The sequence below is a fragment of the Nyctereutes procyonoides genome, unplaced genomic scaffold, assembly GCF_905146905.1.
Source record: "Nyctereutes procyonoides isolate TBG_1078 unplaced genomic scaffold, NYPRO_anot_genome, whole genome shotgun sequence".
Classification (NCBI taxonomy): domain Eukaryota; kingdom Metazoa; phylum Chordata; class Mammalia; order Carnivora; family Canidae; genus Nyctereutes; species Nyctereutes procyonoides.
In genome coordinates, this window is record NW_026575135.1 from 766,699 (window position 1) to 785,221 (window position 18,523).

Genomic DNA, 18,523 nt, shown 5'->3' on the forward strand with positions numbered 1-18,523 from the left:
CCGGGCTCGGACGGAGGGCTCTGCTGCTGCTGCGCCCCGAGCCTCGGGCCACGTCTGCCTCTGAACCTCCATTTCCTCTTCGGCCAGATGGGGCTGCCAGTGACGCCTCACAGGTTGTCCTGAAGGCTGCGCGCCTGGTCCTTAGGTGCGCAGGTGACGCTGACCTGGCGTTGGGCCAGGTCCCGGCTAAGCCTACAGCCCCCGCGTGCCACGGCTCTGAGTCCTCCCTCCCCGCGCCCTCCACGCAGGGATTCGAGGTGAGAAGTCCGCCTCCGGCCCTTCATCCGGGGCTACTGAGCCGCGAAGTTGAGTCGCCGCGCGGGTGCCGGGCTGCGAGACGTGCTGGACGCTGGTCTCGGAGCCTGGAGACCAAACCTGTGCCGCCGCTCAGTCACGGTGCTGTAGGTCGAGGGCAAGAGTGCAAATGTCAGTCGTGCTGTGGAGCCGACTGTTGCTGTGCGGGTGCGGACCGTCCCCGTCGGCAGGTGCGCGTGTAGCTGACGTCCGTGCATCGTGGGAGGGCGTCCGTGAGGGGCTCATCGCGTTGGTCTCTGCTCTGTATTCCCCGAGTGAACGAACACTGCTGCTTGCCATGAAATTCCGTTACCGTGAGGCCGTTCCGGCAACGGTAGTTCCTTGGTTTGGAAGGTGACTCGCTGGAAAGAAAGCCCGTGGGGGCCTCGCGTCTGTCCCTGTGTGGCGCTCCTTCAGCCAGCAGGCCCTTCCGGGGTACCTTCTCTGCCCCGGCCCCGCGCCAGGCCCGCGGACGGACACGCCTGCCCCGCACCCCAAGAGGCCGCGGACACCGGTGACGACCGCAGATGGCGTGCAGCAGCGGTGCGGTACTGGGAATGCTTCCTTAGGTCATGCGGCAGCCGCTTTCTAAAATAAAAGGAGTTATTTTATGGTACGTGCGTCGTGAGCAGAGAGGAACGGGCGTGTGGCCACGAGGAACAGTTGCAGAACCCAGAAGTTGGAACGTGCGGCGTGACGAGCACTTCTGTGCGCTCCCCTTCGGAGCCCGTCCAGGGCCTGTCACCCAGCCCACAGGCTTGTCGGTGCCGCGGTTCCCCTGGCCCACAGCCCCTGCTCGCGGGCCCCCCGCCTCCCGTGCTGGGCACCCCCTTCCAGCTCCCAGCATCCCGGGGCGGGGGCGCTGTCGGCATCAGGCTCCTCCACCACCGTGTGCCGCACGCACGCCTTCTGCAGGAGCTGTCCCGGTGGAGCCTCCGACCACAGCCGGCGGAGCCCTTCGTGGTACCTGGTGTTCTTCCCGTTCTGTGGACGAAGCCTCTGAGGGAGGCTCAGGGGTCGGGAACCTGGCGGCCCAGGTCACGCAGCCAGGAGGTGGCAGGGCCGGAGCTCGGGCCAGGTCTGCTGGCCTGTGAGGCCGGGTGTTTCCACGCCTTCTGCAGCCTTCCGAGGACTCAGACGGCCGTGCACGGAGCTGAGCGTCCCCTGCACGCAGGCGGTGTGCTGCGTGGTCCAGGACGGATGCTCCGGACTCAGGCCGGAGCTGGGAGTTCCCGGCAAGCAGCTTAGACATCCTTGTGGGGACACTGAGGCTCGAGACGTGAAATTACCCCCCTCAGGCCGGTGTGTGGGCAGCGCGTGGCCAAGCCGGGTGTGAGCCCCGCTCCCTTTGGCCTCGCGGTCCCGCCCACCCTCAGGCGAGCCTGGCCGCCCTCGGGGGTTCGGGGGTTCAAACGACCGTCGGGAAGTACTTCCTGGCAGGGTCGTGCGTCAGTGGGACACTCACGCAGGGGCCATCGCGGCGCCCCCGGGAAACTGGAAACGACTCATCAGTCCTGAGCTTTGGAACGACTGCTCTTCAGCGTTACTTCACACGGGCCCCGGTGCCCGTCAGAGCCTCGGCCGTCTGGCCTGGCTTAGGCGCCGTCCCTGAGGGTGTGAGGGTGAGGCTGCGGGAGCCGGGAATCCAGGAGCCCACGTAGTTCCTACGGCAGCACCCAGCACGGCCGAGCGCCCCGGCGGAGTGCGGAAGGCGCTGTGGGGGCGCGGGCGGAGCGACAGGTCGGCGTGGAGGTGGGCCCGTGGGAGGAGGGTCAGAGCTGCGCGCTCAGGGGTAGGCAGAGTTCGTTGAGCGGGCGCAGGGGAGCGAGTGAGCCCCAGGCCGAGGGAAGAGCACGTGCAAAAGCATAGAGGCCCCCCACGGCCCGGTGGGTGCAAGGGATTGGGGCGAGCTGTGGGGCATCTCCAGAGGTGGTGGAGGGGTGTCCAGGGCGGGCTGCCCGGCTACTCGGCGGAGGGGCCCCGGCGCTGCCAGAGGATTTGGGGTTTAATCCTTGGTGATGAATTGGAGGTGGGCGTTGGTGGGCGTCGTGGTCAGTTCACGTTTTAGAATAGTTGCTCTGAGGAAGAGGCCGGTTGGGAGGTAGGAGAGGGGCTAGGCCAGAGAGGCCTGGGGGCGGCCGCGGCCCTGCGGGGACGGCGGTGGGGACGGCGGTGGGGACGGCGGTGGATTTCGGCCCAGGCCGTGCTGACGCAAGTGTGTCTCATTCGCAGACGCTGAGATCCACCCGCCCGACGGCCTTGCCGTCTTGCCCACATGCCAAGGGAATTCTGAAGATTTTCCAGGCCCAGCCGTGGTAGCTGCCTGCTGGAGTTCTAAGAGTCCGCTTTCCGCCGCAGTCAGCGCGTTTGGGGCCCCTCCGTCTGAGAACATCGACGCCTCCAGTGATACAGAAAGCTTAAAACAGAAAATCCGTGACTTGGAAACTGAGCTCCAGGGCTACCGGAATTTCTTATTTCAGCTGCAGAAGCACTCGCAGTGCAGTGAGGCCATTATCACGGTTTTGTGTGGGACAGAAGGGGGCCGGGATGTGCTGAGCAAGCCCAAGGGTAGCGCCGACGAGGAAGAAATGACGTTTTCAAGTTTGCACCGAGTGCGTTACGTGAAGCACATGAAGATCCTCCGGCAGCTGGGCCCAGAGGTGACCGACGGCGGGCTGCTGGAGGGCCTCAGGCAGCAGCCCCTGCAACAGGAGCGCGAGCTGCAGAAGGAGCAGAATTTGAACTTGGGGCTTTTCAGTGAAATCCACGACCTGCAGAATAAGTTCCGAGATCTGTCACCCTCCAGGTACGTCCCCCGCTGCTTGTCCCACTGTTGCCGCCGCGGTTCCCCCGCTGCCCCTAGGTCGGAGCCCCCGAGCTACGGGGCAACGCTGCTCGGCTGGCGGTGGGGGGTGGGCACTGGGGGAGGCTCCACGGTGCGAGGCCGCTGGGCCCGAGGAGAGGTGGGCACGAGGCCACAGACCGCAGGGGCCGTACACATTCTGGTCTCGCGGCTCCTGAAGCTGGCGGAGCGGACGTTGCCCTCGTCAGCCTGGGTGCTGAGGCCAAGGCGAGGGTTTGGCCCTCGGTGAGTTGCGGCACGTTTGCCGCCCGGCCGCGTCCGCTCGCGGAGCCGCTACTGCCTTTCTCCCTGGGACGGAGACCGACGTCCTAGGCCGGGTGGGAAGAACATAAACCTGTTCCAGATCTTTCCCCTTTAAGGTCATCCTCGAGCATCGGCCCGCGTAGAAAGAGAAGAGTTCTTAGGCCGTGCTTGACGGGCACAGACACGTGCAGCTTTGCCTTATGAGCTGTGACGACAAAGCCGTCACTTGTGAAGTTGACCTTCATTCGTCACTTACTTGCTTCACTTGACAAACGTGTAGTTCGGAAGCGTCAGGAGCCAGAGTGGGTTTTTTCCAGCCTTCCCGAGCGGCAGGACGGGAGGAAGCCCGTGTTTATCGAGGGGCAGTGGTAGCGTCAGACCCCCGCTGGCCACTGATGAGCGCTCGGTCAGCCGGAGAGGAGGGCCTCTCACACGTGTTTCTGCGGGTGAGGACGCGAGCCTCGAGCGGGCTGCCCGAGGGGACGGGGCGTGCCCAGAGCCGTGGCGGGCCGCGGGCCCCCGTGCCCCGGTGCTTCCTCAGCCCCCCTGCCGTGCGGGGCCACGTGATCGGGGCATCAGCAGCCCCACGCCGGCCTCGCTTCAGGGAAGGGGCGACCGAAGGGTCAGCGTCCGTGCCGAGCCCTGGGGGCCAGGTTACTGTGGCCGCAGCCGGCGGGGGCCGCACTTCCCTTAACCCGTATTCTTCCCCGTGCCGGGAGGACGGGCGGGCTCGTCCGGGCAATGGCGGGTCGGAGCCAGGAGGCGGTGCTGATAGAGCACGGGCCTCGGGGGCACGCTGCCGTCCCCGCTTGCCCGTGCCAGCGGAGTCCGGTGCCCCCCGGTAAGTGAGGAGGTTCACGGGTTTGACAGAAGGTCGCAAGGACAGTTCGCTTATTAAAAACCCCTGATGCGGTGACTGGCAGGTCGCGGACCCTCCGTAAGTGGTAGTCAGCGTGGCGATTCCTCCCTGACCTTTCAGTCGAGGGGAGAGAGTCCCATTTTTGTTTTCCCGAGTTACGGTTTCTTTTTTGTTCGTGAGAATTTGTGGTAGGTCCCCTGACCCTCGGAACACGTGTTTCAATGGTTCAGAATATTATTTTTGAAGAGTAGATGGGAACTAATTGTCCTCCTGAGTTCTTGCCCGTCTGTGCTGTGATTGGGGGCTCTATAAGGTCAAAAATGTTGCAGAAGAACCTTTGTTCCAGCATTTGTTGGCCGTTTTGAAATCGAAGGAGCGACCTTGCGCACTTCCAATTTTTCTGGAAGTGTGTATGCTCGTAGAGCCGCAGGCTTTTAGAAATTGTGCTCTGTCATTTTTCCAATTAGTGTTAAGGTCACAAAAATTCAATTCAAAAATGGTACAAGCATTTTCTTTCCCCCCTTTTATCAGATACGATTCATTAGTTCAGTCCCAAGCCAGGGAGCTCTCCCTTCAAAGACAGCAGATTAAGGAGAGCCACGGCATCTGTGTCATCTACCGGCAACATATGAACGCCACGAGGAAGGCGTTCGAGCGGTTGCTGCGGGCCGGCGACGTGGATCACGACGTGGCCGAGGGTTTCCAGGAGCAGCTGAATCAATGTGCCGGGCTGCTCGAGAAATTGGAAAAGCTGTTTCTCAGCGGTAAGTGGGGCGAGGGATTGCGAGTCCTCAGACACATCATCATTTATTGATCCAGGACGTCTTTGGGAGGGGCCGGAGCAACCGCTCTGCTCTGACGAGGTGACAGCGGAGCCACACGGGCTGCCTCCCCTCCAGGGACTGCTCCCGTGGGCCTGGCGGTCTGCTCTGCCGCCAGCCCGGGTCAGGGCGCTGAGGCCCCACCCCGCACGCACCTGCCCCGTGCTTGCTCTGAAGCCTCAAGGGAGGCTGGAAATCGGGTCTTGCTGGGCGGTGGGAGTGGGAGTGGATAAGAACTCAGGAGTCGTAAATGTTGGCGACGCTAAACAAGACGAGCAAAGAAGAAAACCTCAGACGTTTATTGGTTGAAAAAATATATTCAAGGGTCAGAGGTGGTTAGAGGAAGCATGAAAGAGAACCTTTGCTGAACAGTGGCTGTGCGCCAGGTACTTCAGTAGATGTCACTGCATTTGACTAGAAATAATCATCATTCACGATGTTTTTGAGACGAGAACGGCAAATTCTATTACGCTGTTTACCCAGCTTCATCACTTTCGTCTTATGTGCTTTGCCATTTTCTCCTTCTCTCTGTAAATATTCAGACCTAACTCGACTTATGATGAGGTCACAGTAGACCCACCATAAAGTTCAGAATACTTTATCGTCAAGTCAAAAATGCACTTAACACACGTGACCTACCCAACGTCATGGCTCAGCCCGGGCACCATACACGGGCTCAGAACACGTGGTCGACAGTTGGCGATATCCTGTGAAAGAAAGCCCACCTTATGACAGAGTAGTGAGTGCCTCATGTCCTGTGTCGAGGGCTGTGCTGAAGGCGAGAAGCAGGATGGCCAGGTGGGTCCCGGACGGTTGTACCAGTCATTTACCCTCGTGACGGCGGGGCTGACGGGGCGTGTGGCTCGCTGCCGCTCCCAGAATCACGAGGGAGAGCCCTACTGCATGCCTCTAGCCTGGGGAAAGGTCAAAATTCAGAATTTGAGGTATTCTCCACCGAACGCCTGTTGCTTTTGCACCGTCCTAAAGTCGAAGATGTAACTTGCAGCCTCCTCAGTCAGGGGCCCTCTGCATGTGTACACACATACGTGCGTGTACGCACACGTTGGTATTTTTCTTTAAAGATTCTATTTTTAAGTGATCTCTACACCCGATCGTTGGGCTCGAACTCCTGACCCGGAGATCAAGAGTCACACGCTCCACCGACTGAGCCCGTCAGGTGCCCTCCAGGCGCCCGACATTCTTCTTCTTACCCAGGAGCCCAGCATCAGCATCATCATCATCGTCGTCGTCGTCATCATCGTCGTCATCATCTCTTCCTAACCTTCCCAGGGTGGATTGGCCGTATCCTGTCCCTTCCCTCTAGATGCGGCAAAGCGTGTGGCCCCTCACGCCAAGGGCGTTGTTCTCTACGGCCTCAGAGCCACTGTTGAATTCATGACGTAGTGTCGTCATCCCGTGTACAGGCTGTGTTGAACTTTCACTAATTTTTTTTTTAAGTTTTTTTTTTTTTTATAATTTTTATTTACTTAGGATAGTCACAGAGAGAGAGAGAGAGAGAGACAGAGAGAGGCAGAGACACAGGCAGAGGGAGAAGCAGGCTCCACGCACCGGGAGCCCGACGTGGGATTCGATCCCGGGTCTCCAGGACCGCGCCCTGGGCCAAAGGCAGGCGCCAAACCGCTGCGCCACCCAGGGATCCCGAACTTTCACTGATTGATTCACTAATGCCTTTTACGAGTCTTATTCCTGATTCCGATCCAGGACCCGGTCCCCACGTTACATTTAGTTGTCACGGGTCTTTGGCTTTCTTTAGCCTTTTCCTTCACCCTTTGCCTTTCACGACGTGGACCTGTTTGAAGACTTCAGGCCAGTGCCCCAGTTTGGGATTATCTGTTGCTTCTTTACGATGAGATCAGATGGCGGAGATGAGATTGGTTAGGTGGTTTTGGCAAGAATGCTGCAGCGCTGTCGTGTTCTCGTGGTACCGGGTTTACGAGGCGCATGCCATCGGCTTGTCCCGTTGGCGAAAGTAACTTCGGTCGCTTGGTTGAGGTGATGTGAGTCAGGTTCCTCCGATATGAAGGACCGTGTTTCCCTGTGTGATATGTAAGCAGTCGGCGGGGGGACTTGGCGACCCCGTAAATACCTGGTTCTTCATCAGGTGCTCACCTGAGTCGTGCTCCGTGTCCTGTCTCGGCTGCTGCCGTGATGCTGGCCGCGTGGCGGCTTTTCCCCTAATGCCGTCATTCCTCCCTCCTTCCTTATGAGACGGCGTCTGCTACAAGGACCGACTCTCCCTTTATCTCCCCTTCGTGGACTTGCGGCTTCTTACTCTATCCAGCAGGATAGTGTTTGTCCTGTCATTCGTACTAACGCGCACGTTGTTCTGGATGTGGCAAGTGGCAATTCCTTTTGACAGGTCTCCCTCTTTTGGGGAGCACTTCTGTGCTTTCTGGCACGAAAAAAGATGTTCCAGCCTCGTTGGTACTGTCCCTGCCCCTGAGTCAGCCATTTCTCCAAGTAGCCCTGGTTCATCTTAGAGGGGGATGCCCTTTAAAAGCCATGGTACGGGGTGTTTTGACTGCTACTAGAGTGTCGTCGTTTCCAGGCCATTTAGCAGGCAGAGCGAGGGTAGATCTCAGGTGCATGTGCACACATCCGATTGTGTGTGTAACAGCATCTGATTTATTTTAAAAATGGTTATTTCACAGCGGTGCCTCCAGTCCCAGTCCAGCCCCGTGTGTCCTTCCTTGCTGTTCCCGCTTCCGCGTTGGGTCCCGTCCCCAGCAGCGAGGGGCCCGGCCCTCACAGTGTCACTGTCTCCGCCGCTGTGCCCGCTTCTCTAACACACACAGATGGGTCCAGGGCTGCCCCCTCCGAGCCACTGTGAGACACAAACCCACGAAAAGATCACGGTTTATTTCTAGACCTCTTAGTTTTTAGGCTCAGGAGACATAGTCAGGGATTAGACTTAAAAGTTGCTTGGCTTCATTCTTTCTACAGTGTTTGAAGTATGATCAGATCTATTTTTTTCCCGCTTGCATTTATTTCCCAGTTTTAGGGTTTGTCTCCTGTTTTTCCTGGTTTGATTTTATTCTTTGAATATGAAAACTGTGAAGGTGGTTCCCCAGTTAAAACTTTATCCATTTAAATGGCCTCTGTGACGTCACTATTTTGCTCCCCTCCTGTGTATCCACCCGGCTAACTTCCCAGGGCCCTTCTCTCCCACGCCTCCTGGAACGGCTTTCAGGCCGCAGCTCTCCACGGAAGTGGCCTGTGCCCGAGGCACCGACAGCTTCCCCTCTGCTGAAGCCGGCGATCGGTTTTGGACCGCACGTGGCTCAGACTCCCCGTGGTTGTGGATGTGGCCAGTCCCTCCCCCCGGGGACACCCCGTTCCTCCCTGGGCTGCTAGGAAGACCGCCCCCGGAGCCAGCGCTCCTCCCGCCCCGCTCGCCGCCCCCCCCTTGAAGCTCTGCCTTCGAGTGTCTTGCAGACCTGACCACTTGGCACCACCTCGTTGTCGCCGGGGCTCCTCTCGCTGATGCCCCGCAGTCCTCGCCTCCCTGGACCCGGGCTGCCCCTCCCTCGCCCCGTGTCCCACGATGCTCCGTTTCCGCACAGTAGAGCGATTGATCTTTTCACAGCGTAAGTCGCGTCATGTTCCTTCTGCTCAAAATCCAGAGCTTTCCTCCGTGAGCTGTAGGAGTTGGTAACGAGCACGAAGCCTTGCCTCGGTGCCGGCTGCCCGGCTCACAGGCGCTCGGGGCTGCGGGGCCTGTACCTGGAGCGTGCGGGTCGGGGGCTCATGCTCACCGCAGCCTGTCTTACTGGAGGAGCTCCGCCGCGCTGAGGAGAGTCCGCTGCCCAAAGTTAGAACTGACTTGGCGAAACCAAGGTTTGACCCCAGCTCTTCTGTCTTCCTACGTTACAAAACAGATGGCTCACGAGAGCCCACATATGTTCAACTTAGCTCCAGGACAGAACGTGGGATAGTTTGGGCTTCTGGGCCCAGGGAGTGGCGCCCGGCTCCTTGCACAACCCGCCGTCCTGGTAGCAGCCCCTCGGGCCTCGGGGGCCACGGACACGGGGGCAGGTGACCTCCCCAGCCTCCTGAAATCCAGTCTCCTGAGGAAGGGTTTCCAAGTCAGCTAGTTCTCATTTTGATACCGGGGGAGTAACTGATCCTCAAGATGGAGCTGTAGGGTCCAGGCCCGAGGCATTTCGGTCCGGGCCTCCGCTTCCTACCAGGCGGCCCCAGCCGGGGCCGGGCAGCGGGAGGCTGGGAGAGCGCCTCGGGCGCCAGCCGCCCGCCTCCCTCATCCTATCCACCGCCCCGCCCCCCCCCCCTTGATTTATTTTTCAGTTATTTACCTTGACAAGGCCGAGGAGATCTTACTTGTGGTTCCCTGCAGTTCTGGGAGCAGAAGCATTTCAGGCTTTGCAGACAACACAAAGCATAGAACTTTATTTTCTTGCACAAAAGGCATAAAAGTCTCAGGTACCTGACGACAACTCCCATTCTTAGAGAATAAAATGGCACAGGGGCGGGTCTTTCTTGGATGCGGTCGAAGAGATCTGGCTCCTGAGTCACGAAAGGAGCTTACTGTAAAGTAGTTTTATACTTGAGGTGGTTGCCTAGCATGAGTCCTTAAAAACTTTAAATAAAGTCTTCTTCCCCCTTAATACGCAGCACTACGTGTTTATTGTGGAATAACAGACAAGCAAATGCTCCTGTAACTGCATCATGTATGCACCGAAAGTGAACACCCTGGACTCTATGTTCCCAGATGTTTTTTATACTGATGTGTGTTTTTTGTGGAACTGGAACTATTTGCAGCCTTTCCCTTTGTTCAGGTGTAGACAATATCAACATACGCCGCGAGTTTCAGTGACCGCGGAGCATTCTTTTGTACAAAGATACCATGATTCACTTCATCCTTCCGCGCAGGCGGGCATTCAGGTCGCTTCCCGTGTCGGGCTACTAGGAGGGCGCCGTGCCGGGACCTTCGCGGGCACCTCCGCTCTCCTTTCATACCACGTAGGCGGCGGAACCCAAGAAGTACGACGGTAGCGTGGTTTCTCTACTCGCAGGACCGGAGCCGGCTCTTTCCTAGCGTCACGGGCTAGGGGTTTCTCTGGGGCCGGAACCCTGCAAGGCCTCCTGAGCATGTGCGTTCTTCCGGGGCGAGGGTCTGTGACCTTCAGGACTCGGTTGGGACCCACGGTGGACCGAGGGCCAGTGTTGCCGCCCCATGTGCCTGCCCCGAAGCACGAGTCAGGAAGACGGTGTCGCCCTCAGGTATCCCTGAGTCCACACCGCGGGAGGGACCAGGAAGGTCGGGAGCTGGTCCCTTTCCTCCGCAAGCTCCCCACGGGTGTCGGGGTCTAGCCACGTGGGTAGGGGTAGAAGGCAGCCGCGGGGGTCCTTCCCCTGGACTCTCCTCTGGCTGCAGGGATGAGGCCGCACCGTTCGTTTCTTCCAAGGCCTTCCACGGGCTGCCGTGTCCAGGCTGGGCCCTGTGAGCTGCACGTCTGCGCCAGGCTGTTTACCACCTTCCGTGACTAAGAGAGGAGCAGAGAAGTGGATTTACTTGCTCAAGGTCACGCGGGCGGGTCAGAGTCGGGACCTGAGCCCGGGCCGCTCGCGTCACAGCCTGACCCCCGAGCACGGGGCGTCGTGCCCTTCACGCTCCCGTGCAGTTGGGCGTCCCCGCTAGTACGTCTGGGTTGCAGGCCTTGCTCGCGTTTCCCCGCTCCCGGGACTGTGTTCGAACCAGTCCCTATTCTAGAAGGCGTCTATTCTCTCTTCCCTTCTAGAAATTCTGCTCGCCTTCTAGGAAGCTTTCTTTGTTCATCCCAAGGGGAAGCAAAACTATTGTTTTTAATGCGCGTGCTTGCGTATGACAGTCCCGTCTGGCCCTGTGATGGACACTCTGCCGGGTGGAAAGAATAGAACCTTTGGAGCCAGACAGACCTGAGTTCGAATCCCAGCGTATGCTTCTCGTACCCCCAAGTGGTCGACTTCTCCTGTGAGGACATAGTTCCTGTCTCGCAGACTTACTCGTGAGGATCAAGTGAGATGATTCAGAGCGTCTGGTGTCCTGTCCGACCAATCCGGGGGGCTCGGGAGGTGAGAGCAGTGATTTCCTGTGGGCGTATTTTTATTTCTTCAGAGCACAGACGCCTGGAAGACGGGGGCCGCGTTCTCCTGGCCCCCCCAGACTGGGGCCGTAGGTGTCGTGTCCAGCCAGGATTTGAGGACAATATGGATAGTTTTGTGTGGTTTGGATCTTACTCCAGGGCACCCTCTGATTCGGGGTCGTCCGGCTTGGTCTGACCCGCACGGTGGGGCCTGGCAGGGAGGCACCCCGGAGCCCTGAAGGGAAGGAAGGCTTCCCGGAGGAAGGGGGCATGGTTGTCGGGGAAGCGTACGTTAGGAGTGGCGTTGGGCACGGGGCCGTAATCAGGACGGCAACCGACCCAGGCGATCAGAGAAAACGGAAGAGTTTTCCTCCCGAGTATCCCTGGAATCTGCCCTCCACGTGGCCCCATAGCGTCTTGTCTTTATACGGCGCCTTCCTGCCTCAAAGATGTGACCCCGTCACCTCCCCTGAGTTGTCCCCGACGGTCCCGGCCGGCTCACGTGGTTTCCCCCGCGTGCCCTGCCGTGCTGTCCCGTGCCCCCTTGTCCCGGCCGGTGGTGCAGTTGTCTGTTGGGTCCCTCGTCCCCACGCAGCTCTGAGCCGTGGGTAGGGCGGCTCCTCGTTCATCCCCGCCCTGAGCGTCAGGCAGGGGCACGCTGGAGGCGCACGGAAATGTGTGCTGCAGGTTATCAGTGCGGAGGAGGAAACGCTCAGGTCACGTGGGAGGGGCCAGGCTGTGATATTTGAGCTGGATCCTGTGCGGTCGGCGGCGGGTGCTGTTTCCAGAGAGGCTTCCCAGAGGAGGCGGCGCCCGGGATGGCGCAGTGCGGGGAGCAGGGCGGCCGACCGCTAACAGGACTGGCCCGCCTGGCACTCGCGCGCCTGTTCCAGGAGGGTCGCATAACTATAGACGCCTCTTTATTAGAAAAGATGCCGCCGCCACCCCCTACGCAGCTTTTAGGTGTAGCCGTTAGGATCTGGCTGAAAGCTGGGAGCTTTCAGGACGTGCTTCCTGAGCTTCAGGGGGAGCCTGACACACGTGCCCCGTCGCCTGTGCGAAGGCAGGCCCACCACGAGATCCAGGGCGTCGCTGGTGTGTTGGCCCCGATCCCAGTCCGCGCCAGCAGTTGGCTGTTTGGTTTTAGGGAGTGGGCGGCGTACGATGGTCGTTGAGCCATCACGGGCTCCTGGAAGGAGGTCCCATGAGAAGACGGGGAGACCCGAGCTTCGGGTGGCCGCGGACACGTCCTTCTCTGCCCGTGGGTTCTGTCAGGGCATGAAGAGCAGTTTTTGCGATACTCATGGGACGGATTTATGGTCAGGAGTCTCAGAGTGCTGACCGCGTGCCCCAGACCGATGGTGCCCTACCCCGTGGGCACACCCCGTGAAGCTTCTGGGTGTCACCTGTGCTCCTGAAGACGGTGGTACCGCGAAGCAGGGGATGATGTTACTGTGTGCCCGGCCGGTCGTGTAGACCCCGAAGCCCTTTGGACGGCCGGTGGGCGGCCGGCCCATCGTCAGGGTCCGCGTTTCAGCCGAGTGTCGTGAGCAGCCTGTGCAGGTGCGAGATGGGAGGTGCCGGGCCGTCGTCCTAGCGCTGTGTCTGCCCACTCACGGGGTCCTGCAGCCGGTCGGCGTCTTGGATATGGGCCCGGTCAGGTGGAGATCCCCCGTCTTGGCAGGGGGTGTAGAGGACAGAGGTGGAGGCCATGCACTGCTGTCCCCCTCCCTTTTCGGGAGCCAGAACGTCACGGCCTTTCTGGTGGGGATGCAACCAAGAGGATCGAGACCTGGGTTTGTGGTTGAGCGGGCGCTCGGGTGTGCAGATCCCTTGCTTAACTGGGGCACGTCCGGGTAAGAGAGGGCACACGTCACACGGAGTTCCAGTCCTTCGCTGTGAGGTGGAGAGCTGACTCGGTGCCAGTGTGACCCGTGTGAGGCCGAGGACACGGTCGGCGGGGGAGGCGTCCCCAGGGCGGGGCCCCCGGTCGCTCAGGCCCCAGGACTGCCGTCCTGCCGCGTGCTGAGGGGCCACGGGCGCGAGCCCCACGCCTGAGTCTCCGGTGCTCTTTCCCTTTGCGCTGGGTGTTCAAGAACTTTCCCTTTTAGGAGTAGCTCTGAAAATGGAGTGTGTGGGTGCAGTTTAATTATAGTCTCACTTTTCAAGTACGGCTCTAGAAGGTTTGTGTTTTTTCTTCAGCCACACGTTAGCTTCTCCAAAGAGCTCATCCCGGTCTGCAATTTCCAGGGCTCTGAAGTATTTTTAACGTGAAGTTGTTGGTCTCTTTGAAACCTGGGCTCCCGTGTCGCCTTTCAAACCGCAAAGGCTGCCACGCAGGGGGGCAGCGCGTCTCTTCGCCAGGGCGCCCGGAGCTTCGTTTCGTTGCCTTTGGCCCATCCCCATCGTCCCGCCCCTGCTGCAGGCCCAGGCTCCTCCAGCCGCGCTCCCCTCCTCCCTGCTGGTCCCACTTCTGAGTCTTCCCCAAGGAAAGCATTTAAATGCAGGTAAAGCTGTATGTGCAGAGGCGTTTATTTCCTTTATTTATAAAAGTGAAAAATCGGACATGACCCTCGTGTCGCAGAGGGGACTGGCGGTGACCGTGGCATATAACGCAGTCACTAGAATCACGTTTCTCAGGCGAATTCCGTAAGAAAAACACTGATGATAAAGTAGGAAGGGAAAAGGTGAGGTCGCAGCGCGGAAGGAAGAGGGGGAGAGCCGCAGCCCGTCCGCGGGGCCACCTGCAGTGGTGGCGCCGGGGCCGGGGCCGGGGCCGTGGTGCCGGGGGCCCTTGCCGTCTTGCCCTCCGTCTCTGGGTGGTGAGCAAGCGCATCAGGGCCTCTGCGGGCGTGTGAGCCAGAATGACTAGGGAAGGCTCGTTTGTATTCACTCATTCGTTCGTTCCTTGTAACGTTTTCCTTCTCCTTCTTGATGTTCTTTCTGCTTCCAGGAAAATCAGTTCAAGTGGACGTGAGCCCCCAGACCGAGGTGATGGAGAGGTGAGTGTGGGCGTGCGGGACGCAGGCCGTGCAGGCGCGTCTGCTGGGGATGCTGGCTCCCTCGCGCTCGGCTGGTGCCGCCTCTTGTGGGGACGCACAGACCCAGGGGTTGGACGGTGGCCGGGACGGACGGTGGCCACGCAGACCAGGAGGTCGTGCGGACCAGGAGGTCGCGCCGCGCACCTGTCGTTCGGCGGCTCTCAGCCATTGCGGCGCTCGTCTGTCGGGAGCTTTGAGGGGGACGCCGTGTTCCTTCTGTTGGCCCCTGGGGACCCGCAGGATGGACCTCAGCTGCCTGACCTCCGAGGCCCCCCCCCAGCGTAACCCACGCTCCCGTCTCAGCTCACCGTGCATTTGTTCCGCAGCTCGTGCCGGGACGCCAGCTGCGCGCAGCCGCGCGCTGCCGTCGTCGGTCTGTGGGGCACTGAGCCTGGCTCTCCCCAACGTGCCCGTCTCTCTCCTCTGTGCCAGGGCCAGGGCCAGGGCCAGGGCCAGTTCTCTTCCGTAGCGCTGACACCACCCTGGTCCAGCCCTGAGCACGTGGCGCCTTGATGTGCCCTGCATGTCTCCTTCCCCTGGTGACTGCTCGTGGGGCCGGGGCCGTGTGTCAGCTGCTGGCCTAGGCGTTCCCGCGCCCTCCCTCTGACCCTACTGGGCAAGCACTAACTAGTTCCCGTCCTGGGACGAGGACCCGAGGGTGAGGGCTGCGTGCCGGCCGTTGAGAGGCTGAGCTGGGATTTGACCTCGAGTCTTTGGACTCCCGGGCTCTCGTCGTCGGTGCACGTTGCCTGTTGAGGGACAGACTGTGCCTTGGACGTCTCTGCAGCTGCTCCGGCCCCGCCCGCCTGGCGTGTGTTTGGACGTCACGAACCGCTGGCCGACTGGACGTGTTGTATGCTGTCCTAGTTCGCCCCGGTGGCCCGCGGGAACTGTCGGGGTCTTGTCCCCGCTCCCTCGCCTCGCGCAGGGCCCTCGCTGCGGTTGGTGTTTCTGTCCTCTCTGGAGCCCTTTGGGCTTCTGGGGGTAAAACGAAACGGGGAGCAGAGTTTTAGGCTTTGTTGGCATCACGAAGGCCACGGCATCGTAGGAGTGAGCCGGCGGGCACGCGGCACGGCTCAGCGGTGGGCGTTTCAGTGCCCCTTTCCCACCGCAGTGTCTCGGCAGGTCCCTCCGGGGTCAGCCCTCCCCTTCCCTTCTCCCGAGAACGGATCCCGTCCCCGCGGAGGCTGTGGAGAGGCCGGCGAGCCTCCCAGCGGAGCAGGCTTAGCTGAGGCCCGACGGACGGGAGGCCGGGGGCAGGGGCAGTGGGGGGCGGCGGGGTCGCGCTGGGCTGGGCCCCAGATTCTGGGCTGGGTGAGGGGGGAGGGCCGTGGGGCGGCTGCACTGGGGCGGGCGCGACGGGGTTGCTGTGGGCAGAGACGTGCTGGCGCGCAGAGGCGGCTGGGACGAGCAGGGAGCCTTTCCCGCCTCAGCCGTGCGTCACGCTCCCACCTGACGGGCTGGTTCCTTTTCCTTCTGTTCCGCCCTTTGCCGTGGCGGGCTTAGCGCTCCGCGGGTCACTGCCGAGCTAACGGAACGGGTGCCCTTGGCCCCGTCGGCTCCTGCGCGAGGCAGCGGCGAGCCCGCGCACCCGTCCTGCCTGCCGTCGGGGGACGTCGCGCCCGGTGTCTGCCTGTTAGTGAACGTGTTGCAGCTCTGAGTCCTTTGCTCTCGTCTGAGCTCATGAATGACGAGACAAGGAGTGACAGGGAAAGGGGCAGAAAAGAGCCTGGCTTACGGAGCTTGTCTAAAGTGCAGGATCATGGGTGTTTTCACGGAGTTCGGGGCGGGGGGGGGGGGGGTTTCGTCACGGCTCAGGTGGCTCTTGGGAAATACGGGGCGGCAGCTGGATGATGGCCGGGCTGGCGGTACTGGGACCTGCCTGGGGGCCGTGAGGGTTTTGAGCTTCTTAAACCCATAAGGCCCTTGGTGGGTCTGGGTTGTCCTGCGGTGGGAGGCTGGCTCTGCCGCTTGCAGGCTGAGACTGTGGGCCAGCTCGTGGCGTGCCTCGGGTCCCCGGCGCTGGTTGAGGGTCGTGGGTCTGTGTGAGCACCCAGTAGGCCAGGACCCCCGAGATGCCGGCTGCAGAGGGGGCGCTGGTCAGCAGCTGCCAGTGACTCGCGCCCTCTCGGAGGCCCTCCCCAGAACCCCGGCAGTGGCTCCAGGCTCAAGCGCACCGAGCTGGGTGTTTTGACAGTGTCCTCGCTCATCAAATGCTCCAGGGAAGCAAACGGGCTCCAAAGCAAAGTTGCAAATGTGGGGAAATTCGAAAAGGCCAGGTAATCTGAAGTGTTCCCCAGTCCCGGTCCTGGCCGGGGGTCTTAGTGTGGGAAATGATTTCTCTTTCAATCCCAACGGTGAAGGACGGAGGAGGACCGTTCAACCTACCAGCACATCCTCCCCGAGTCTCCCGAGCCCTCGGCCTCTCACGCGTTGTCCGACTGTGAAGTGTCCGAGAAGTCCTCCGTCCTCTCCCGAGACCAGAAGCAAGACAGCGAGACCGAGAAGGCCTCGGTCCTGGAGAACCATTTCTCCCAAGGTAAGCTAAGCTCTGCTAAGCGTTTCAGACACAGCCAGGGTGTCCTGGTTTAAATCTTTTTTTTTTTTTAATTTTTATTTATTTTATGATAGTCACACAGAGAGAGAGAAAGAGGCAGAGACACAGGCAGAGGGAGAAGCAGGCTCCATGCACCGGGAGCCCGACATGGGATTCGATCCTGGGTCTCCAGGATCGCGCCCTGGGCCAAAGGCAGGCGCCAAACCGCTGCACCACCCAGGGATCCCGGTGTCCTGGTTTAGACAGCGATTTGCCGTCTTGCCTGAGTAAGCCGCGTAGTGACGTTTGACTGTTTGTCTCATGGAGGGAGATGCTGGCCGGGCCGGAGCTGGTCGTTGGGACTATCATTCATCACCGGGGAAAGCTGTGCTTGTTGAAGGTGTTGGTGATTGGGGAAGAGTCATTTTTACTTTGTAATGAGGACTGATACTGTGACTTGCCATTTCCTGGCTCTTCCAACGGGGCAGAAAGCAGACTGGAAAGCGCGGGGTTACGTGTCCGTCCCAAGGCTCGTTACTTTCCTGTTGTTCTTCCAGACTCTTCCTGAGGGGCCCCGTCACGTTGAACACCCTTGCTTTGAACTGGACGGATGCCGCAGAGCCCACTGCCCCCCCCCCCCCAGCCCCCGTTTGGATAGTCCGCGCCTCTGTAAACCTGCTGTGTTTCCCGTTGGGTGTGACCCTTCGTCTGCTGGCTCAGCCCCTTGTCCTGCCTCTGACCGTGGGCCGTGGGCTCAGTTGGCAGGTCAGCCTCCCACCCTCCGCCTGCCCTGAGCTCTCCTCTACTTCCTGGCTCTGCAGTCTTGATGACCTCCTGTTGGGCTATGAGACGGGGTTAGTGCTGCTAAGTCCATGTATTTCAGCAGTTCAAGGGATAGGACAGGATGGGGAAATTTTTCCTGGGGAAGGACAGAGAGTACATATTTAGGGCTTTGTGGAGCACGTGGTCTCTGTTGTGATTACTGCATCCAGTTGTGGTAGCAGAGAGCAGCCAGGGACTACGCGTGAATGAATGAGTGTGGCTCTGTTCCAGTAAAACTTTATTTGCCAAAAAGAGGGTGGGCGGGTCTGACCCCAGAGTGTAGTGTTCTGAGCCCAGGTATAGGCTCTGGACCTTAGCTGACGTGCTCTGGTGTCTGCTTCCTTCTTCCACTGGATGTTTGCCAGGCGCCCAGAGTGGACCCAGAGCACAGATCAGACACCGGCACCTCCTTTCCAAAAGCCTTTTGTTGACATCTGATCACATAGAACCGTGGTTTTCAGAAATGCAAGGTCTTTATAGCAGCAGAACCTCATCCCTCCTTCCCCCCCACTTTTTTTTTGGATGAAACTTTACCCGGAGGCCCCGTCTGTGAAGGACATACGGTAGAGACGTCGTCCTCCATGGTGGCTTCCGAGGCTCCCCGAGGACACTCAGGGCCCGAGGAGCACAGTTTGAAAACACACCAACGGCAGGAAACGCTCGCGCTGGATCTAAGTGAGGTGTCAGCGGGCTCCTCCAGCACCTGCCCCTGCACTTGCCTTCTTTGGGCTTCTGGCTGCATCCCCGTGTGGTTTCTGTGAGTGTCCGTGGACCAGGTTTCTCTGGGCTATTTCTGCCTCTTTGATCTTCTCCTCCTGCCTTCTCTCCCTCCTCCTCTGGGTCAGACCCGTGAGTTGTGTCCCTGTCCCTGGCCGTGCCTCCTTCGGCACCGCCTCCACCTGGCAAGGACCCTGGAGACTATTCCCACGAGACCTTCGTG

At 60.2% G+C, this 18,523-nt stretch overlaps 1 protein-coding gene across 6 annotated transcripts in view; it reads left to right on the forward strand.

The window, feature by feature from the left end:
- Positions 1-18,523, forward strand: part of CDK5RAP2 (CDK5 regulatory subunit associated protein 2) — a 166,774-nt gene that overhangs the window by 122,612 nt on the left and 25,639 nt on the right. For all 6 annotated transcript variants that reach the window (XM_055301775.1, XM_055301770.1, XM_055301772.1 and 3 more), the window contains 4 exons: positions 2,527-3,100; positions 4,791-5,023; positions 14,138-14,186; positions 16,589-16,764. In XM_055301775.1, the coding sequence (XP_055157750.1) occupies positions 2,527-3,100; positions 4,791-5,023; positions 14,138-14,186; positions 16,589-16,764 (1,032 nt within the window). The remainder of the gene's footprint in view (positions 1-2,526; positions 3,101-4,790; positions 5,024-14,137; positions 14,187-16,588; positions 16,765-18,523) is intronic.